Below are 22,943 nucleotides of genomic sequence, written 5' to 3' on the forward strand. Positions count from 1 at the left end.
ATCTGTTTCTTTAGCTTTACTAGTTGTGGACGCCTCCTGCATTCCTTGGCTTGCAACCCTGAGGTCACATCATACCACCTTTTCTTCTCTTTGTCTTCTCATTTCTTCTTCTGAAGCAGTTTTCTCTTTGCCTCTCTTATCAGGATTTGTGATTGTTTTTAAGGCCCACCCAGCTATCCAGGATCATCCTTCCATCTCAAGATCCTTAACACTGCAAAGTCCCTTGTGCTATTGAGGGTAATACAGGCTGTGACGATTAGGACATGGTCATCCTGGGGGACCATTACCTGGTACACTTGGGATCACCAAACCCCAGTGAGGAGTCTGGCTCCATCCAGTAGCATAAAGGGTGTTGATCATTTTGCACAGATCTGCAGCAGGCACCGCAGTGAGCCTGATATGCATATTAATCTTCCCGGTTGCCCCGGGAGATGGGGTTAGAAGCTTGGTCTTGCAGATACAGTCCTGAAGCTCAGAGAGGGGTGGTGGCTTCCACAGGATGCCTGCATGGTGGGTGTGCTGGCTTCTCTCAGCGCTGGGGAGAGCAGTCTCTCAGGTACAGCTCCCCTCCCCAAGACAGGAAGGGGTGGTCTGCTCAAGCCCCCATTGACCCTGTCCTGCTAGGGGTGGCCTCCTTGGGACAGTAGGGTCCCACTCAGGCCAAAGGGTGAGACAGTGAAAGCCTTGGGGACTGGCCCTGAGCTCTGGAGAGCCCAGCTCCTCCCCTGCCCTCCCGTCAGTGCCTCAGGTGGGAACCACACAGAGCCTCCTAGAACATGGCTCTGTGGCTCTGGCTGCCTTGATCAATGTGGTCGGAGCCTGGGGGAGCGCCCCGATCCATCCAGCCCATGTTGTGGCCTGCTCCTCTTTGCGGGCATCAAGTGTGTCTAATTACACAAATGTCACACAGCGAATGAGGTCCAGCATCATCTCTTGTCACAAGTCTGAGCCTCTGCCTGCTGCTGGGAGTATCAAGGGTGCGCCCACCAGTCTGCCCTTGTCCCCTCCTGCCCCCCACTGCTTTGGCATCAAGACCTCTCCCCAGGGCTCTCAGGATCCTGAGATCTCTAGGGATGGAGCACCCCAGGGTGTGCAGGCTCTAGGGCTGGCCCCTCATGCCTCCCCTGTGCCCACAAAAGTGCTCCACTCAGTGCCCCAGAGCCTGCTGGGCTGGCTGCACTTGAACCCCGAGCTGAATCCACCGGCTGTGGGAGAGCAGATTGACAGAAATTAACAAATTAACCAAGTTCAATTTCTTCATCAGTGAAGGGGCCAGATCTCACAGATAATCCAGATAACACACCGACTGAAATATTCTGAGAGTAAAATAGGACCTTGGGAGCAAGCATTGAGAACAGTCCAGAAGCCTTCAATAGAGGTTGGTGGTTCATATTGGTACTGCTGATCTCCCTGCTTGCCTGTTCTAAAGACGGAGATTCGTTACGGGCTGTGGGGCGTGTGTGGCAAAACCAAGAGACCATCCAATGGCTGGGATGTAAGATGGTGGGAAATGAGGCCAAGAAGTTACCGTTGAGGGAGGAAAGATGGGATGACCTCCTTTGGCTCCCAGGAACAGGAAGGAGAGCCAGATTTATTTTCAGGGAAACTGTAGAACAGTTAAGGGATGGACAGAAGGACAGAGAACATGGCGAGGAGAACTGCCAGCAAGTTCTAGTAGCCCCACGAAGACGAGGCGCAGGGCCAGGTTGGCAACCCCGCTCTCCATGTTCAGGCTGCTGAACGAGGGACCACCACGCAGCCCAGCCCTGATGGTGGCTCGTTTCTAGACACGCACACCCTGCTCCTCTGCGCCCATGTCCTGGTATGTGATGAGTCCCGGCTGACTTGGCCAGAATGAACTTGTGTCCTGGAAGGAGCAATGGAAGTCCATGTTCCTGGCTCAGGGTCGATCTTCAGCTTTTGATGTGGCTTGGTGGGTCGAGCCTAGGCCTGCCCTGCCCTGCCCTGCCTTGGGCTTCAGAAAAGACTGACTCCAGCTACCTTCAGCCCAGAAGGGCTCAGAACACTGTCACACGCAGCAGTCCCAAACCTGCCTGCGGACCTGAGCAATTTGGGTGTGACTTAAGGATGCTCACTCCCGTGCTCCAGCCCACAAAGCTCTGCATCCTTGGGCTAGAGTGAGGCCTGGGAATCTGGCTTATTCACAAGCACTCATAGGTCCTAGTTGGGGACCACTAGAGGCCACCCTGCTTGTTCAACATCTGGCCAAGAAGCCCAGGGCTGTGTATTGGCTTCGTTGGATTCATAGCGCTAGCATGGATGAGAGGCCTGGCCACGGCTAATTGCTCCCTGCGGATCACTTGAACCTGAGCTGGACTTGGCTTGCATGGCATTGACCATCAAGGCCCAAGGCCACCCTGCATGAATAAGGAGAAAGGAGGGGGCTCTTGTTAGGGACAGATGGCTCTGGGTTGTAGCTACATGTCATGAATAGCCAACACACTGGCCCAGGTACGTGAAGGACAGAGGGAATGCCAGCTGGTGGGTGTGGGGGCCGCCTCCTCCCGTCCTCTGTACCCCCAGTCACGTGTGGTGCACACTCCCCAGAGCCCCCTGAGAGCGCAGTTAAGAATCCAGTCCCCTCTTCATCCCCGCCAGGGCGTGTTAATGGGGCCGTTTAGCCCGACGCTGGTGTGCCTGCCCTTTAAAAAGTAGCTCTTTGCTCTTGCTGGGCTGAGCTCACGGCTTTCCAGTCTGGGGGATTGGAAGATAGCTTTTTCCAAGGTCAGTGTTCCATAAAGTCGGCACCGGCTCGTCGTGAGATTCGTAAACACGGCCGCCCGCTCAGCCTGTGATTCACCAGCACTGGCCCGTCCCGGGACCTTATGACTCTGTCCTCAGCCATTCACGGAAGGCGGGGGTTGGGGCCGAAAAGAAATTTGGATATTTTCTTGATTCTTGGCTCAAGACACCAGTTGACGGTTTAGAGAGGATTGGCTCTGTTTGTGTTTCTCGAAGAACCTTCTCCTCCCTCTGCAAACATGCGTGTTCTTTCCAGAGCCTCGTGGAAGGAGGAGTGTTCTCAAGGGCATGTCGGCCTGCCTCCTGGGCTGAGATGCTGGGTGGACCCAGGTCACCCACCAAGGGCCTGTCCCCCGGCTTCACAGGGGTCCACCCACATGGCCCTCCTCTCTTCCGGATCTCTCTTTAAAAACCTGCTGTGTATCATGATCTCAGAATGAATTCTACGGTCATGTATAACTAAAAAGAACCAAAACCAAAAAACCTAACTATGGCTGACCACTTAAGAACTTCTTCAGGGGACTGGAGTGAGGTAGAGAGGAAGCCCAGAAAGCCTCATCTAGGCAGTGTGTGGGCCGCATGTCCTTCCTCTGTGACCGCCTGGTGGCCGAGTGACACATGGATATGGAACCTGCCTCAACACAGGATGAACAACCTGGAGAGGCCCCTTCAGGAGGGCCCGTGACCTCTCTGGGCCCAGGGACCCTGGTGTCAGTCCAGCTAAGAAGCCTTAGTATCTTCTATCATGATATAAGCTCTTCTCACATTACGTCACCCGCCCTGAGAGGCGATTCCCCATTCATAGGTGGGGACATGGAGGCAGAGGACGACTTACTGCCTTTCCAGCGACGCATTCCTCGTCGGTGGCACATCTGGGATTTGAACCCAGGCAGTGTGACCCTAGGGGTGCCCCCCATTACAGCGGCCCCTGGCTGAGAGTGTCAGTTTCCCAGCACTAGGGACAGACAGCTCATTTATAATGGAATCTGGCCTATAAAAGTTTAATGAGGAGCGTGTCTGATAAGGCGGCCTGGTCTTTGATCTTTGCTGAGTGCCTGCCCCTCGCCCAAGAGGAGCTGCCTGGCCCTGGGCTTTGGAGAACGCCCCATGTGGTCAGCTAAGTGCAGGGCCCACGGGGAGTGAAGCAAATCTTGATTTGTAGAGACAGGTCTGCACTGGGAGAGGGTGTGCCCGGCAGCTGCAGAGAGGTGCTGGAAGCCGGTGGGTCCTGCAAGGGTCAGGAAGTGACCCCCTGACTCCTCTCTTGTCCTTGGGGGCTCTCTTGGACATTTGCCTTCCACACCCCCAGGATGTAGGTGGATCAGCCTTCAAGGTAGGAAGTCCTCTTAGACTACACAGGTCCAAGGGTCCCCTCAGTGACAGAGCCTAGGCTAGTGCCCAGAGTGCATTCATTCATGCAGCCCAGTTCGTTGTTGCTAGATTTATCTGTGTCCTAAGTGCTGTCACTTGGGGCCACCCCTGCCAGCCTCAGTCAACACATTGAGGAAAGGTGTAGTCTCTGAGTTGTTCCTGAGCCCTTGTGCTTGGAAAAGGCTGGTGGCCGGCATCGACTGTGTCCCTGTGCCCAGGAAGGAGGACTAGGTAGTTCCCGTGGGAGCCCCGTCCTCCTGTCCGTCCAGAGCTGTACTTCTGAGATGTGACTGTGGCCTGTCCCACCCAACAGAGTAGAAAGAGATAAATTGCTATTTAATTCAGTGGGGGCGTTCTCAGTGCATGGTCCTCCCCTCCCGTACCTATGATGTGCCAGCCTCATGCCGGGGAGTGGGGACATAGCCCAGAGAGGCACAAACTGTCCACAGAGACGGTCTGGCTGGAAAGGAAACAGAAATTGGGCCATGGCAGAGTGGCCAGAGGGGCTGAGGGAGCCCAAAACACGGGAGACCAGGAACGGGATGTATTTAATCAATGGGAAGCCTGCCTCTCCCCCGGCCCAGCCCAGGGGGTACCCCTGCTATAGCCAGGGGCCTCCGCTCCCCGGCAGATGCTGGTGCCTCTGAGAAGGGGCAGCTTTTCCAAGCACACGCTCATGGGCGCACGGCAGCTCCCCCAGCTCTGTGAGGAGGTTTATCTAAACTATTCCGGATTATCCATCTCGTTTTTGACAGGCACAGAGGAAAGGAAATTCCACACGGCGCTTTGGCAAGCGAGGCCAGAGTTTAAGAATTCTCCCTGTGGAGGGGTTGCCTGTGTCTAGACCACCATCCACACGAGCCCTTTCTCACCACTTAATCCCAGGCCCCTGGGGAAGGCTAGCAAAGCCCCTCTTCCCCTGACGGCTCCCTCCCACTACCCAGACCCCTGCTCGTCTCGCTCCTACCCATGACTTGAAGCCATTCACTTTCTGGAAGATTCTCGGCTCCACAGTGCTCAGCCAAGGGCGGCTCCTGTTACAGTCCAAGATCCCACATGCCCAGAGGTTAACCAGTGCCCGGGTCACCTGGAGAAGGCCTAACCCAACCAGCCCCGCTACCCTGAGATGTCATTCCCAGCCCAGCCGTGTCCTTGGACCCATGGAGCAAGTCCAAGACCACCTCCAGGATCCCCCACCCCATCCCACCCCCCCTCCTTACAAGTCCCCCTTTTGCTGGGGGAAGAAGCCTCCCCAATAGGTTCCTCTTTTGCTTTTGGATTTTTATATTTAAATTGGTCCTCCTGTCCTGCTGGGGTGGGGGACGGGTTAAAGGGGGGGGTCGTTGAAGGAACCACCATTGACTGTGGGCTCACCCTAACCAAGTCCATCTGTATGGCCTCCTTTGTATGCGCAATTTTAAAACCTAATTTCCCTACCCAAACATCAGTGTTTACTTAGTAAGAAATCTGCACTTCGTCAGCCGAAAACGTTGATTTCTCTATTACAGCTCTGTGGAGGGAGTGACGGGCGAGGGCTGGGGGCTCGGCTGGGTCTGGTGGAGCATGCGGGTCTGGAACGGGAGCCGGTGAGCGGAGGGTCAGGCGGCCTGGATGTGTATACAGATGTGCGTCTGTCACAGAGCAGGCTTGACCAAGAGGGCCAGCCCTGGCCTGGGACAATCTGAGCAGCAGACACAAGTTGCAGCCACCCTGGGCCCTCTGGGTGATCTGGGGACAACCATGGATTTCTGAAATGCTTTCTAGTAGCCCACAGGAGTTGGCCACCTCACCCTGTGGTCACTCTGCTGAATCCCTGTCCGCTCAGCCAGCTGAGATGCCGGCTTCCATTCAGCCTTTGTTTTTTTTTTTTTTTTTTTACAAAATTTGGTCTTAACAAGTCTTCGGGATGCTACAAAGAATAGTAAAGGCTTCCTTAAGATGTACAAGTAAGCGCGACGCATACACCCTTCCTCGGACCTGACAGCCTAAGGCACCTTGGAAGCCCCTGCCCCGGGTCTGTCCCTGGACCATTCTCTGGGTTAGCCATGCCCTTACCTCTTCTGTCTTCCTTTCCTAACAATGCATCATTTATTTTTGTTTTATTGTGCACTATATAAACAAAATCAGTGCCGGTGTATGCTCTGGGAACTGGCTTTGCACATTCTGCATTATGTTCTGGCGATTTACCCATTGAACACGTGGGCTCTTCATTCATTTGTTCTTACTGCTCTGAAGCCGCCTGTTGACCAGCCTTTGGGAGCATCTGTGTCTTTGCTGTTTTGAACATTACTTCTGGAACATTCTCCCTCCATCCTCTGGGCTCCCGGAGTGGTGGGTTCTTTAGACTAAATCCCTGTCAGGGAATGGAATTGCTGAGTCACAGGGTCTGTTGGAACTCTTCCAGATGTAGCCAGATCTTTGCCAACACTCGCTCCCACTAGGAGGGTTTGAGAACTGGGATTGTTTTACATCCTTGTTGCCAAGGTGATCTCCTTGACATTTTCATATGTTGATTTCATATGTTGATTTAATATGTTTATTTTCTAATGTTTCCTTCTTATGAAATATCTGTTTTGCTAATTTGCCCATCTTTCAACTGAGTTATCTTTTTTCCTATTGATTTGAACATGCATTTTATATATTAAGGATATGTGTTCCATTCTAGTCTTATGTGTTGCAAATAACCTCTCTCCGTTCGTGCCTGGTCTCTTCCCATGCTGGATGGCAAGTTTGGAGGAGACATTCTTCTGGCCACATGATTCGGATTCTGGATATTTCCCTATGGTTTTCCCCTCCCATTCTCCTCCTACCCAGCCAGCAGTTCAGACCTTGAACCTCCAGATGCTATAGCAAATCCCTGACAGACTTGTCCTTCTCTCACCCATTCTCCAGGTTCAGAGCACCAGGACTGTACCACTACAGCCTCCTTTCCATTCCCCCGTCAGAGTCTGGGTGGTCTCAGGTGCCCCCTCCTGCAGGAATTCTCAGATTGCCCCAGCAGGGTGAATGGATTCTTTCCCTCCCCCCCAGTGCCCGGTGTACTGTCTCTGGCCTGTGGTCACTATTTACTCTCTGTACCCCCAGAGGTCCCTGCATGGGCCAGCAACCTGGCAGGCTCAGTGCGATCATGGTCTCACAGGGACTCACACACTCTGCCTGTGAGGGCTCTGGGTGGACCTTGGGAAAGGTGGGGTCCACCTGGCACACCTCTGGTGTGGCAGTTGTCATGGGTTTGCAGCCACTGTCCCCACTGAGGGTCCTGACCAAGTGGTCCTGGATCTCCAGCTGCCCACCCAGGGCCATAAGAGATGCACGATTAGAGACCATTGATTAAAGATGGGAATGCCACCCAGACCCGGGAACAGGGGATGAAGGCCACGCTCCTGTTTGCAGACCCCCCTCCAGGGGACAGCCTTCTGTCCAGATGCACAGGCAAGTGCACAGTGACACAGAAAATGAACTGGGCTCCAGTCTAGGGAGAGGGCTCCGGTATTTTCCCAAAGAACTCGCTCTACGTCTCCGAAAACGCAAACCCTCTTGGTCCATTTTGGGAAGGACTTGATTTCTGGTGGTTTCTATGTGGATGTCTGGAAAATGGGGTGAAAACTTCGAAAGGGCCATTTCACATACGAGACAGAACAAGAAACCAACAAAGGAAAACCCCGGAGAGGAGCTTGGATTCCGGGCAGCAGCGCTTTATGGAGCTGTTTCTGTTTGTCGTCGGTGGGGCCTCGGGCCACACTCGCTCTGCATCCACGCCCTGGTGAGGACACACAGGCCCGCCCCGCCCACCCACCCTGGCATGAAGTCCCAGCGTAGGGAGAAAGAGAGCCCAGAGCAGCAAGGCTGGGGCTTTGGAGAATGGGGCTTCTTTTCCGGACATCCTCTGGGCCCTGCCAAGGAGCCTGAAATCGGACACTGCCCAGCGTTGCTGAGAATATGGGTGCCAGCCCCCAGCAGCTCAGCCACAGCAGCTGACCCACTTCCGAGCATGGCTGACCCACCCATGCTCTGTGATCCTGGTGGGTGGTAGGCATCTTGGCCCACAGACAGAGCTGGTGCACGCAAGCCAGCAGTCCCCAGGGCAGGGGGACTTGGCGTGTTAGGGCTGAAGGCTGGGGTAGATTCCAGCTATGGGGAGTCAGGGACCGAGTAATCCCAGCAGCGGGTGGAAAGTCACGCTCCCGAGCCCTGTGAGCATGGAGATTGGAACGCAGGGCTCAGACGCCCCTCCACCCGCCGCGGCCAAGAGCACCCTAGAATGGGGAGGGGTTTCCCCTTCACTGCCATCCTGCCACAGAGGAAGTGCCCACTTGCACTGGGATTATCCCAAGAAATAACATGCAGACTTGCAGCCCGAGAGCCTATAGTCCCAGAAGAAAGGTGGTAGTAAGGATGACGTAATGCCCGTCCTCCTGAGGGCCTGCTCCACGGGTGCAGGGTGCTTCGCCTGCTGCAGTAGTTGCCCAGGGCTACTGCAACAAGTCACGTGACCTCGGTGTCCTAGAACAGTGGAAATTTATTCTCTCCCAGTTCTGGAGATCAGAAGTTTAAAATTAGCGTCATTTGGCTGAAATCAAGCTGTCGGCAGGGCTGCACTTGCCCACACTGCCCCGGCCACCCCTAGGCTGCTGGGGGGAGCTGCAGCTTGCTGACTCTGGGCGCAGCCCGCATCCCTTGGCTCCAGTGGGTGTCCCTCACCTCTGTCCCCAGGTCTCCATGGCACATCTCCCTCTGCCTTTGGGGCCCACGCTGATAATCCATAACCTCCTCAGTTCAAAACCCTTGCCGACATACATCTTCCAGGTCCCTTTTTCCTAATAAGATCATTCACAGGGTGTGGACATATATCTTTGGGAGTCATCTGTGTGTGCCCCAACTGATCTGCAAGGTCACCATTACAGTGAATCTTTGCAGGTGCAGAGACGGACTCAGAGAAAAAGGCACATGGCTTGCTCCCAGCCCCGTAGCCAGGAGTGAGCCTAGCAGAGCTGATGGATGGCCCCCATCGGCAACCATCTTTGTGCTCCTCACTGGTTACGTGCCCTGCTTTATCCATTCATTCATTCGTTCGTTCATTCATTCAGCTGACACAGACCAAGTATGCTCCCTGCACACCCTGGGTACCACGCTGGACACTGCACAAGCAATGGGAGATTGGGTGCTGTGAGCTCGTTGCTGAAGGTGCCTGGTCGTCAGCTGAGATGCACGTGCTCAGCGTGATGGGAAGGAGCCACCTTCCAAAGGAGCAGAGATGACCTTCACCTGGGGCTGGGAGGCTTTGCAGTGTGCTGATCCCCCTCGGGGGAGACCAGGGGTTAACTGGGGAAGGGGACGCTGAAGAGAAGAACATGGCTGGAGGTGCCGATGTCCAGGACAGAGCTGGGAGCAACAAGCCTGGCATGTGCCCAGGTTCAGAGGGGGTGCACAGGTCACAGAGGGCAGAGGCTGGTTCTGGACACTTGATTGCAGCCTTTCTACCTGCCACTAAGGCCATACCTCACCCAAGGAGCAGCCCAGAGGTAAGGCACGGAAGTCCAAGGGACTGGACCTCGTCTCTCTCATCTTCAACAGGGGCCCTCACAAAAGCCATATCTGTTGCTTTGGGCCTCAGTTTTTCGGTCTGTGGAATGGGACACAAAGGGCTTGCTTTCACTGAGCCACACAGGAGGTCTCTGAACAAAGCCATCTTCTGGTTGCTAAGGGTGGATCCCTCCCTGGGTCCCTCCCTGGGACCCACCCGAGTCGCAAAGCCCACCCCATGCCTCATACCAAGTCTGAGTGAGTCAGCACCTTCAGTCCTGCGTTGTTCGACTTCCACAAACAGCATGGGTGGGGTGCAGGGGCCCCAATCCCCATTCTTCCTTCCCATTCTCCCACTGCATTAAGGAACACGTCCATTCCTGCCCCGGTGCCCGTCTCAGGCTGTGCCGAGCTGCGGGTCAGACGCCCTCCTTCCCCTCCCCAGCCATCAAAGCCTTACTCATCCCTCCAGCCTTCTAGAAGTGCACGCCTACCCCGGCACTCAGCTCCCGGGGGTGGCACCGTCTCCCAGGGTCTGGGCGTGCTCACTCAGGCCCAGCCGGGGCTGCCGAGCTGCGCGTGGCCGTGCAGGGTTCTCATGGCCTTGGCCCTCGCCTTTTTTCTCCTGCCAAAAATCTTGTGCCAGCATGTGAGGAAGGGGCCTGGAGTGGAGCCGGAGGTGTGGGCTGGGTCCTCTCTACCCCACGAGCTGCTTCTGTTTCCATCTTCTAAACACAAAACGTGGGGAGCACTGGCCAAGCACTCACTAAGTGCCCGGCACCAGCCACACTGCGTGCCTGGCTCCTCCCATCTCCCCTGCAGGCTGGAGACACTGAGGCTCAGGGGCAGATAACACGGAGGTCACAGTTTGGGCAAAGCCACCATTCAGACCCTTATCTGTCAGATTTCATAGTCCAGGCTCTGGCCACAAGCGTGGTCAGTGCCCCCTCAGCCTGCACAGCCCCACAATCAGCTCGGTGACCTGCGAGGGGATGTCCACACAGGCTGAGCTTCTCCGGGGCAGAGGAGAGCAGAAGCCTGTGTCGAAGGGGACCGTTAGAGATGCCGATGGCCTTCACAGAGGCCGGGAGGCCTGCTTCCAGTCTAGCTTTTGGGCAAGTCATGGCTTCGTTCAGCCTCAGTTTCCTCATCTTTCAATTGGAGTCATTTACCCAGCCTGCCGGCCATCAGCTGTGCTGCACGTGGTAGGCGTTCAGTGGACTTGACATAGTCATGATCATGGTGCTGTCCAATTAGGCCTCGGCTTGCTTTATCCCCAGGCCCCCTTCCCTGCTCCCTCGGGCCCCACGCTGAACTAGGGCTCAGGTCTGCCTCGAGGAGCGCCAGGTCAGGGGTCGGGTGTGTTGATCCAAGCCTGTCTTGACGGGCCCCGGCAGTTGCCTAAGACAGCTCAGAGTGGTTTAAACAAACACAAACATGCCTCCGCTCGGGTAACTGGAAAAGCCAGGGGTACCAGCCTTAGGCAAGGCTGGATCCAGACTCAGAGGCTCACATCAAGAAACGGGTTCTTGTGTCTCAGCTCTTATCTGCTGCATTTCCTTCCTGGGCTCTCCTTTAAGACCCCCACCCCCACTCCCAGCTCCACATTGGCCTCTGACCAGTTTAGCAGCCCCTGTGGGTAATGAGAACTTCTTTCCCCGTGATTCTAGCCAAACCGGCTGTCTTGGGCACATGTCTATCTTTGAACTAATCATGGTGCCCAGGGATATAAATCTCTCTGGTCACCTGGGCTTGGGTTGCATGGCTTTCTGCACAAAGCAGAGGAAAGGAAACATGTCCCACATAGCCCCAGCCCAGAGCACTCTGTCGGCTGTGCTCCACCACCCAGGGCATGATCATGGTCTTACATTCCAGCCTTGCTTTGTACACGCTGCTTCCTTTATTCGTGATGTGCTTCCTAGTGAACTCCTATTGATCCCTTAGAACCCTATCCAAATATCACCTACTTTGAGAAGCTTCCCTCCACCTATCCAGCATCTGGTGCTGTACATCACACTTTCCGCACTTGGCTCATCTCATGTCACAATTGCACAGGCTGCAGGCAAAGGATACCAAAGCTTGGGGACAGAGTTAGAGAATTGTTCCTCTGCTAGAGACTCCATTGCCCTGCTCTGTGCTTCCCTGATTCGTGGTCTGCTTCTCCTACCTGGGCTCTGAATGCTGAACGAGTCCCTGGGCACAGAGCGAGTGCTCAGGACAGCTCAATGGGAAAGATGACCACTGATGGAGCAGGCCCAGATGAGCACAGAACTGACCAGAGAGGGAGGAGGCCATGGAGGGAGCATCAGGCAGCCCAGACTGTTTGCACATGGGCCAGCTCCTTGGTCTGTCGCCTGCTCGTGGCCTGGGAGTGTGAGCGTGCACACGTGTGTACCTATGACACAGGACACTGTGGCCATCTTGACCTTAGACAGCTTGCTCCTCTTCCCATTCCCAAGACTGCCTCCTTGGCTCTGCCATGATTCAAGGCCTGGACAGGCCATGGGTTGGACCAAGGAGGGGCCCCAGCAGCACAAGGGTGTGGAATTGGAAGAAAGTCCTCCTGGGGATGTGCAGGCATTGGTCTGGAGTTGGCTGAGGTCTGGCCTGAAGCAGGGGCTCAGGTTCACTCAGAGATGTCTTTCCTGATGCAGTCCCTATGGCACGGATTTCTGCTCATGTCCCCAGCGTGCATGCAGAACCCTGGGTGGTACCATGCATTGAAGAGAGAGAACCAGTGGTCCTGAAGGGCAGGCCATGCCCAGATGCAAGGTCCCACCTCACAGACCCACAACGTCTAGAACCAAATCCCGTCTTGCTTTACTCATGCCAAGGAGAGGATTTGGTTCTGCCTCTGCTGGGTGGGCTGTGGTCCAGGCCCGGCCTTCTGGGCCCAGCGTTTTTACCAGCACTGCTTGTTCTACACACTTTTAATCAGACTGCTATCTGGGCCTGACTTGTCTCCCCACGGTCCCCAAACATCCTTCCTAGCCACACCAAGAGAAAAGGGTCCTGCCTGGCGGTTCTCTGCCGGACAAGGGCGCCATCTTGGAAGTGAAGTCAACTCTGTAGACCCCTGCTTGCCTGTTTCTGCTGTGTGGCATGGGGACGTGACTCTGTCTCTGGACGCCAGGTCCTCCTGGTGATGTGCAGGCGTTGGTCTGGAGTCGGACACACTACTGGTGCTCCCTCCCTGGGGGTGCTGTGACCACATGGGGCACGATCCTGCAGGGTGTCCCAGGCACTCCACTAAGGCCAGGCCTGGGAGAGGACAGTGCCCTGGAAGACCTTGGATCTCTGTTTCCTCGGCAATGATGGAAAAGGGGAGGCAGAGACCCCCTTCCCCCCAGTGGTGGCCACTGCTCTGTGGAGACGGAAATCCCAGTTCCTCCGTGTGGAGACACAGGTGCCGCCTGCCACTTCTGGACCCAGCTGCTATCCACATGGACAGTGGTGTGCATATTATCTCACTCCTGCCTCCTGCTTGGGGGAAGCTCCAGTGACCAGTGGGATCTGGGTCACCTCAGACAGACGGACCCGGGCTGCCATGTGGCCTCAACATGTTGCTCAAAAGCCCCATGCGGTCACCAGGTGTCTCAGGGCCTCCACTGTGCTTGGCACACTCCACAGTCCAGCCTCTGTACCAGGGAGCCCAGCATTCCTGGGTTTGGGATGCAGACAAGCCACCTAGGACCACTGGCCCCAGTACCCACAGGCCACCGTGTCCTTAAAGCCCAGGTGGCCTCCTGCAGGCTCTGGAAAACTGCCCTGCCTGAGAAGGACCAAGGAATCTGAGGACAGGGGACTCTCCAACTGTCCTCCCAGCTAGTGGACACCTGCCTTTTATCACACCACACCCAACCTTTCAGAACTTGTTTCCTTCTCCCTTTGCCTGACCCTTGAAGCCATATGGGTGATGTTCTCTGAGTGGTTTCTTCACAAAACACCTGTGCCAGGAATGTGAGAGTCCATCCTGCCACTGTCACCTGCCAGAGCCGGCAGGGTCTGCCGTTGGCCAGAGTGTATCATCTTCTTCTCCTGGGGACACCTAGCAACGCCTGCCGGAATAAAGCCATCTCTCAAGCCCGTACCACTTTGGTCACAAGTCCCTTGCCGCTTCTAGAGGTGGCCTTTGAGAAAGAACATCTAGTGGCGGGGGATTCTGGTATGTTCCATGGGCTGCTTCTGCAGGGCTCAGTCTCTGCCCAACACACAGGCATGGGCTTCCCACTGACTCTAGACACAGCCTGCTCCTGGGCAGAACCCAGGGACCTTGGGTGACAGATACACCACGCTGAGGCTGTAAGAGTGCTCCTTGGCTGGCAAAGAGGTGACGGGCACTCATGCCCGGGGCAGGGGCTTCCGGGACAGCCACAGGCTGCAGCAGGCATTTGAGGGCAGGGATTGATGTGGGAGAAACACAAACATGTTGGACAGATTTTTTGGATCTGCACGTCCAGTGCAATCCCATTTGCAAAAGCTGGGAAAGAATGTAGCGGAACGCTTACCTCCAGGCCCTGCAGAGCAGCCTCCAAGTGGGAAGTTGGTGAGCCCAGATGTGCAGACATCTGGATGTCACCTGTTTGGGTCCTGGCTTACACGGATGTCAGCCCAGTTTTTATGCACTATTATCAAACATAATCAGTAATTATCTGTGGTTTGCTCAGCCGACAGACGGGTCATTCCTTCCCTGAAGTAACCAGTTCTTACCGTGACTTTCACACGTGCAGGACTGATCCAGGGTGGAGATGTGGCGGGCTCCCAGGAGCTTCTGGGTTTCTCCTCTGAATGTAATTCTAATACCAAAACAGCTCTCATTTAGGGACCCCCTGCTGGGTTTCAGGCACAGTGTTGTTGTTTTTTGGCGGGGCTCTCATTCTCATGGCAACTCTATGAAATAGACACATCATCATCCCCATTTTACAGATGAGGAAACTAGAGCTCAGAGAGATCAGGCTACTTGCTCAGCATGATCCAGCTGGGATCCTAACCCAGGTTTGTCTGAGTCTTGCCACCTACTCGTCTTTCCACTATGTAAATCACAGAGACTCCCAATTTTCTGAAAAAAATTGAAGAGGAGCTCTTGGTAAATGCAGTTTCCATTGACTTCACTGTGATCCTGCAGCCACGTGCCCATTAATTCTGATTCGTCTTTAAGGTGTGAGTTCTGCAGTAGATAATCTGGAAGTACTCCTTAGCTTCATGGAGCCCTGGGCCAGCAGACTTGGGGGTAAAGAGTCCTGTCATCATGTTGAGTGGAACAGATGTCACCTGGAGAACACAGCAGGGGACATAGGGACTGGCCAGAGCCAGCTCCTGCTATAGGATCCAAGCCAGGTGCCTCCTTGACTATTAGTGGACATTCGAGGCAGGGACTCTGTTAGCGTGAGACCTGTTTCCAAGGAGGCAGAGCTAGAACGCTGTTCCAAACCTTCCTCATCGTACCAGCTTCAAAACTCATCTTGATTCCTGATCTTTTCTCTCCCTGCTCATCCTGTGGCAGAGTGTGTCCCTTGTGGCTGTCCAGCTGGACCCAAAGCTCTGCACTTGCAGGACATCACCAATCCCCTCCCTCTTTCTAACGTTCTGCTAAGAACATGGGGTCCACTTGCACTTTATGCCTGGCATTAGTGTTTCATGTTCTGTGTTCCAAACATGATGTGCATGTGCATGCACGTGCGCTGGCCTGGACAGGCACCGGGGAGGCAGAGATACAGCTCAGACGTGTGTGGCCAGCAGAGTGCATGCTCGGCAAACCCAGCTGAGCATGCAGAGAGATGCCCTTCGCCCACACGGGATGGGTGGGTGGGCGGCCGCACCAGCATGCAGCTTGAGGTCTGCATTCACTGGCTGCTGACTGGTTAAGTGTTCCAACTCTTATTTGGAGGCAACCAGAGGATGTCAGCGTATAAAATAAAAAGTGTAGTTTTTTTCTGGAAAGTCTTCCTTTGAGAATCAAAGACTGCTCGGGTTGCGTTTGGGTTCTGGGCAGGGTTCCCTGTGCATCCTTTTGCTGAGAACCTTGTCCTTTGTATCCACAGGCCTCCCACCCTGAGCGGCAGTCCTGTCATCTCTGACATTTCCTTGATCCGGCTTTCCCCGCACCCTGCTGGCCCTGGGGAGTCCCCCTTCAATGCCCCGCACCCCTACGTGAACCCCCACATGGAGCACTACCTCCGGTCTGTGCACAGTAGCCCCACCCTCTCCATGATCTCTGCAGCCAGGGGCCTGAGCCCCGCGGATGGTGAGTAGGGGCTGGGGGCCGGGAGGAGCAGCTGTGGCATCGGGGCATGGTATGGTGGGTACCCGGTGGCTCTGTCAATGCATCACTTATGTTGGGTTCTCCAGCCTCAGTCCCCTGGGACAGTGACCAGGCTCAACTTTCTCCCCACTACCTCTGAACATGGATGGTTTAAGTAAATAAGCCTGGAGATTTGGGGGTCCATTGTTTTTCATGCTCATTAAAGAGTCCCCTGTGTGCAGCCCCTGTGTGCTGAACCTTGACAATATTTAGGTCCTGTCCTAGGTGAGGCCCCTGCTGCAGAAACTGGTAGGAAGCAAAGCGGGCTGTGGTAGGGGTGTCTCTTGGAACCCCAGAGAGAGCAGAAGAGAGGCAGAGCGGGGCTGGCAGCTGCCGGCATCTCTGTTTCCTGTGCCCTTTGCAAGTCAACACAGGAGGCCTGCAAATGGTAGCCCGGCCCCGACACTCTGTCAATGAACCTGTGACTTTGCATTGGTCAGTTCAGATGCTTGAGAAAGAGGATAGATTGGTCCAGGTCAGAGATCAGATGGCCACTCCCAAATGATCAGGGTCATAGGTACAAATATGTCTTTCAGACCTAAAATTGTGTACTTCTTGTCCCCCCGCCACCCCATTGCTACATAAGTGCAAACGCACATGCACCAATGTGCGTGCAAATACACACACACACACACACACACACACACAGGAAAGTAAAAAGCACCTTATGGAGCTGGCCCTGCTCATGCAGCATGCAGTGTTCCTAACAAGTGCACTGACCCCCTAGCATGGTGTGGGCGCTACCCACTGGTCCTCACTACCTCACTACCCTCTAGTGGTCCCCCTCCTTGAGAGCAGCCAAGCTGCTCAAAATATGTCCAGCTGAGACATCACTTCTGAGGCCAGAGTCACTTCCAAGCCAAAGGACATTTGCAGTATACACTTGTAAGCCTTGTGGGCAAAGGATCTGGGAAACATGGTCCCAGGGGTCCCGCCATTGTTACCTTCACTCTCCCCTCGAAGAATATGTCCCCCCCCACCTCTGGGGTGTGACCTGGAACTTACGTTAAGGCCTGGCTCTGAGAAGATGCTGGAATTTCACAGTGAAAATGAGGCTTCCGTCCTGACTCTGCGGGCTGATCTTCCAGGAGGAAGGAAGTCTGTGCTTTGCCTGTCCTTCCCCAAGGACAAACCACACGAGGTGAATGAATGCAGCCACTGGACCTGGAAACGGCCATCCAGAGTGTGGCATCTCTGGGATGGTCCCTCAGGATCAAAGCCCAGCCTTCAGCTCTGCCTGGGTCCTCTGTGTGGCCTTGGGGAGCTGGGGTCTTTGGAGATTGTGCTGTCTCCACCCCCGTTTGCTGTTTTGTGGGGCAGTGGGCCCATTGCTCCTGATGACCCCACGGGTGGTGGCCTGGTGGGATCGTGAGGAAGCAGGCCAGGTTCCAGATGCTACCTTTGTGTTGAAACTCCCATGTAGCACGGTGGGCTGAATGGAGCCCTCCAAAGATATATCCATATCTGCATCCCTGAACCTCTGAGTGTCACCTCACTCAGAAAAGGGGCTTTGTGCATGTCAGTAAGTAGATCATCATGTGTAGATCATCCTGGATTACCTACATGGACCCCCAAACCAGTGACAAGTGTCCTTATACGAGACACCCAGGGGAGACAGTGATGTGAATACAGAGGCAGAGATGGGACAGATGTGGCCAGAAGCCCAGGAAGCCACCAGTCACCAGAAGCAAGGGATAGATTTTCCCCCAAGTGCTTCTGGAAGGAACCTGCCCTTGTTGACACCTGGATTTCAGACTTTTGTCCTCCAGAGCTGTAAGAGGAAAAAATCATGTTGTTTTAACCACAACTAGCCCCAAGTTTGTGCCTATTTGTTATAGCAGCCCCAAGATACTAATACTCACCATAAAAGGTTCCTAGGAAGAGGCAGAAGCCATCAGCTCTGTAGGGGCCTCAGTGGGAGGCAGAAAGGACAGATTGCCCTGGAATGCTCAGGGGCCATGGGGCAGTCAGCCTAGCAGGAGGCCAGGACTCTCCGGAGGAGACAGGAAGATGGCAACTACCACGGGCTGCTTTCATCTCTTCATTACAGGCCTACGAGATGTCGTGGGGGTCCTGGCCAAGACTAGTAGTAGGCTGTGAAGCACAGTGGTTAGGATCTTGAGCTTTAGATTCCAACCAAGAGTCCCATCCCAGTTCTGTCACCTCCCTGCCATGTGACCTTGCACACTGTTAAGCTGCTCAGGGGTCAGAGTCTTTGTCTGCTCAGTGGGGACGACAGAACCCTCCTGGACCCTAATGTTGAGATTAAAGAATGCACATGAGCCCTCAGAACCGGGCCTGCTGCAGTCCCAGCAGGTGCTCAGCAAGCTGTCATCCACAGCAGTATCAGTGGGGGGCCTTCTCACCCCCATGTCACTGATGAAAAACGGAGCCAGCTCAGAGCTGGTACCTCGGGTTTTGCACATCGAGGAAAATCAGGACCCTTGATTGTTGTTGGTGTCCTGCTCTAGGTTGTTCCCTGCTGGGGCCACCCGCCCAGTGCCACCCCCCGCCCAGTGCCACCCCCTGCCCAGTGCCACCCCCCGCCCAGTGCCAGCCCCCCACAGTCTGAATCCCATCCTCCCTGCCTGATTCCTCACCCTGGGCACAGCTGACTGCAGGGTGGGAGCAGTTAGCCCTGAGGCAGGCGCTGGGGACAGGGAGCTGGCGGGCATTGGCAGACAGAGAGCCTGTGCTGTCCAGATGGTGACTCTTGGTGGCCATCTCACCCTGAGTGTTCTGGCAGGTGGGCAGTTGAAGGCGGGGCCAGCACCCGACTCTGACGGCGCCTCTCTCCCTCGCTCCCACAGTAGCCCACGAGCACCTTAAGGAGAGGGGGCTGTTTGGCCTCCCTGCCCCGGGCACCACCCCCTCCGACTATTACCACCAGATGACCCTCATGGCGGGCCACCCCGCACCCTACGGGGACCTGCTGATGCAGAGCGGCAGTGCCACCAGCGCGCCCCATCTCCACGACTACCTCAATCCAGTGGACGGTGAGTGCCGGTGGGGTGGACCCACGGTGTGTGTGTGGGGGGGGGAGCAGGCAAGGCAGGACCGGGGGGCCTGACAGGGTCCTCTTGACACTGCAGAGGGCAGTCCCCTGCCACACTTGCAGTTCACGGGGACACTGAGTGGCCAAGATCCGGAATGGTGTCAGGCATGGTGGACATCATAACTCTGCGGAACCTGCAGAGTCATGGGAGAAACAGACCCTGCCCGCTCCTAGGAATCAGTGTGCTGAAATGGCCAGTTAGAAATGAAACAGAGGCACAAAGTGGGGAACAGGGACAGGAATGCTGGGATGAAGTGAGGGTGCCATTTCGAAAAAGAAAGCCTGAGAAATGCCTGCTAGGAAGCACAGAATCGGAAGAGATGAGCTGTGTGCAACTCTTGGAGAAGAGCAATCCAGGCAGAAGATCAGCATGTGCAAAGGGCCCGAGGCAGCAATGTGCCTGCTGAGCTCCAAAAACAGCCAAGAGGTCATAGGTTCATTATAGTTGGTGGGAAGCCAGGGAGGGGCAGGAATGGAGATGAGGCTGGTGTTCTGGGGTGGGTTGTGTTGCCTAGTGAGGCTTTGGTGATGACTTTGGCTTTCACTCGAGTAAGATGGGACCCTGAGAGTAGGCAGAGGCTGCCCAGAGGAGTCAAGAGAGGTTTGAGAATTGGTTTGGGGAAAGGCAGGAGCAGGGGTCCCATAGATTATGAATGCCGACACAGGTTTTCTCCAGATCAATTGTGTTGAAAAGAGAAGGCAGTGGAGATCAACTCAGGGGCTTGGGCCTGAGTGACGGAAGGCTGGAGTTGTCAGTCATTGAGACCCATGGCTGCTGGAGGGCCTGTTTGGCAGGGAGGGAGGCAGGGGTCTTGCATAGATGAGGTTTCGGTGCCTGTCTGGCCTATCAGATGCCATGAGCCTCTGCTAGGAAGAAAGGAAGGTCCAAGGGCTCGGTGCCCACCCCTCCTCTGTCAGAGTCACTCCACCTGCTGCTCCTGGAGCCTGCCCAGAGCTACCAGGCCAGGCAGAGGAGCAGGAAGTCACAGCTGGGGCCAGGCCGCTGGCTCCTGCAGGTTGGTCTCCTCAAGCCCTCCTAGGGTGGCTTTTTCTCTCCCTAATGGTCCATAATAGAGGAAGACAGAGGCCTGTGGGAGATGGCCATCCTTGAGAGCAGCTCTGGGGCCTACAGGGCCATGTGACTGCATCCAATTGGCAGTGGACTGTGGGGCCAGGGTGGTCTGCAGGACTCAGGTGGTCCCTTGTCCAGGTGCAGGCTTGAGCCCTCCCGGAGACACTACTCCTGAGCTTAGATCTCACCTCCAGTCTTTCTGGAGATGATATGGTTGGGGTCATGAGCCACCCTGAGTGTCTCCTGAGCCCCCAGCCAAAGTTTTGCTGGGGACGAGCACCACAGTCCCAGGCCATCCTTGCCATGCCCTGCGGAGAGGCCACAGCATGCCCCAGGGATGCCACCTGCATTTGATCCCTTCCCTCTGTGCCTTCCCCAGGGTGGGTGCCATCCAGGACCAGGCACACAGCATAGAGTGGGAACGCCCGCAGCTCTCTAAGATCACGAGGCCCCTCTGGGCACACACATGTCATCTGTATCTTGCCTTCTCTTAACCAGCCCTCCAGGTGCAGCAGGTGAGGGTCTGGGGGATCAGGTGTACCTCATGCTGCCGCCCCCCCCCCGAACAGAAACCAAACCACAGCAACGCCGTGCGCAAAGGTAGCCAATGCTGGTGCGCCCAAACACCAGATCCCCTCCTTCCAAGGCCTAGGGTGGCACTCGGCCAGCTGGAAAGGGGACGGGCAAAGATACCATGGCTGAGAAGGGTCAAGTCAAGCAGGTATCCCCCAAAAAGCAGCAAAGGCCAAAATGGGTAGCCAGGCTTGTCTGCCCATTTCAGCCACCTGAGCACCTGCTTCATGTGAGCCGTATGCAAAGTAGGAAGAGTGAGAATCGGAGTGAGAACTGTACTTTGTTTTCATGCATTTTCTCCTGGGTAGCTCCCTTACCACCTTCTGAGGCTGGAATTAGGCTCCCTACTATACCACAGGCAATCTGGGTCCTAACATCAGGTGACATGTCCCTAGCCTCCAGTTGAAATCCCCAGCCCTGCTGTTGACAGAATCATCTGCTCTTCCCTGCGACACAGCATAGAACCAGTCCCCGAGCCCTGGCCTCAGGACGGGCATCTGGGCTCACTGTGCCAGGGCTCAGTCTAGAGGCACAGGACAGTCCGGGCCGAGGCAGAGGACAGCTGACCTGCTGAGTAAGGCAGTGGGCGAGGAGGGCCGGGCCAGTGCTCGCCACCTGGTCATCACTAACATAGCCAGAGGTAGTGGTAGCCGCATGGGGTCAGGGCCGTATGACATTAGGCCCCTGAGTGAGGGGTATGTGTGCACATAGCCTGGTGCCCGGCATACAGTAGGTGCTCATTTAATGCTAGTTGTGATCTCTTTCCACCAGCACCCTTTTCTCTTTCAAATCCACCCCCTTTTGCAGAATTCTGTAATCATTACAGCACCTCTGTCCCCCTCTGGTGCATAAGCCCAGGCTGAAGGCATCCGGATGGCTTTTCCTCGCCATCTCCCCATCCATCCTGGCCCCTAGGTGTGCCAAGTGCAGCTAGTCTCCTCTCCCCAGGCAGTCTGTCACCTGCCACCCTCCCAGCACAGCTTCCCGATGACTCGGACTGTCTGGCACAACTTCCCTGGGTCTTGTCCTGGCTCCCCAGCACCTCCCCACTGTGGCCCTACTGCTTTGCAGGCTGGGAGTGTCCTAGGACTTCTCTCCCTTTAATCCATCCCAACCCTCTTGGGCCACCAGCTCTACTGCCGAGGAGGGACCCAAGGCACCCCAAAGGCACCTGGCCTAGCAAAGCAGCAAGCCCCAGCAGGTCGGGGGTGGGGGGACACTGGACAGGGAGCAGACCCTCTGTGTGTGGACCAGGGAGGAAGGGAGTGGCAGTTACCAAAGAGCCTGGAAGAGAGAGATGCAGGCTAATTAGGGCAGAAACGGCTCCGGTGGGAGGGCAGCTGTGGGCTGGCAGGCAGCCTGGAGGGGGCTGGGGAGCAACTCTGTCCTCCAGGGAGCCTGGAGTTGGGCAGCATCTGGGGGCTGAGCATCTCTGAGAAACAGGAAGGCCAAGGCCAGAGGAGTGCGGAGGTGAGCTCATGGGTGGGCGGAAGAGCTCAGAGCTCCCGGCTGGCTGACGTCAGGGGCCGCAGGACAGCCACACGCCCCCGTGCTCCTTCCTCCCCTCCACATCCGCCTTGGGAACTTGATTAGCTTGAAGATGCAGCGGGAGGCACCTCCAGATTCCAGAGTCAGCCTGAGCAGGGTGTCCCTGGCTCTGGCTCAGGCACGGGGAGGGCGGGGTGGGGGAGTTGAGCTCATAACTGTGGATTTCAGGAACAGGTGACTCCTTCCTGTAATTCCCAAACCATTAAAACTCCAGGAAATCAAAGCAGCCTGGGATTAATTATCTCCTCTGTCTTTCAGTACTTAATGCACTTTTTTCCCCAAAAACTAGCTCGCTCTCATGTTCCCTCTCTCTCTCTCTCTCTCTCTCTCTCTCTCTCTCTCAATATGTGTGTGTGTGTGTGTGTGTGTGTGTGTGTGTGTGTGTGTGCTGGGATTGGACCCAGGGTTTTGAACTCACTGAGTTCTAGCACTAAGCTATACCCCAACCCTTTCTCTTTTTTAAAATATTTTTTTAGTTTTCAATGGACCTTTATTTTATTTATTTACATGTGGTGCTGAGAATCGAACCCAGTGCCTCACACGTGCCAGGCATGTGCTCTACCATTGAGCCACCAACCCTACCCCAGCCCTTTCAAGCCAGCTTAAGCCAGAGCTACAGTTTTCGCTTCCACCTTTTCAAATGTCTTAGGCTTTCTGCTCAGCCCCAATGTCTGTGTGGAAGTGTCACTCGGGTGCATGTCTGTAAGATGCTGCAAACAATGCTGATGCCCACAGCC

The 22,943-nt window shown here is 55.4% G+C and overlaps 1 protein-coding gene across 4 annotated transcripts in view; it reads left to right on the top strand.

Moving 5' to 3' along the window:
- Positions 1–22,943, top strand: part of GLI2 (GLI family zinc finger 2) — a 231,805-nt gene that overhangs the window by 182,241 nt on the left and 26,621 nt on the right. For all 4 annotated transcript variants that reach the window (XM_081261899.1, XM_081261901.1, XM_081261900.1 and 1 more), the window contains 2 exons: positions 15,699–15,901; positions 18,769–18,954. In XM_081261899.1, the coding sequence (XP_081118025.1) occupies positions 15,699–15,901; positions 18,769–18,954 (389 nt within the window). The remainder of the gene's footprint in view (positions 1–15,698; positions 15,902–18,768; positions 18,955–22,943) is intronic.

This window comes from Spermophilus citellus, assembly GCF_964194105.1.
Source record: "Spermophilus citellus genome assembly, chromosome: 11".
Lineage (NCBI taxonomy): Eukaryota > Metazoa > Chordata > Mammalia > Rodentia > Sciuridae > Spermophilus > Spermophilus citellus.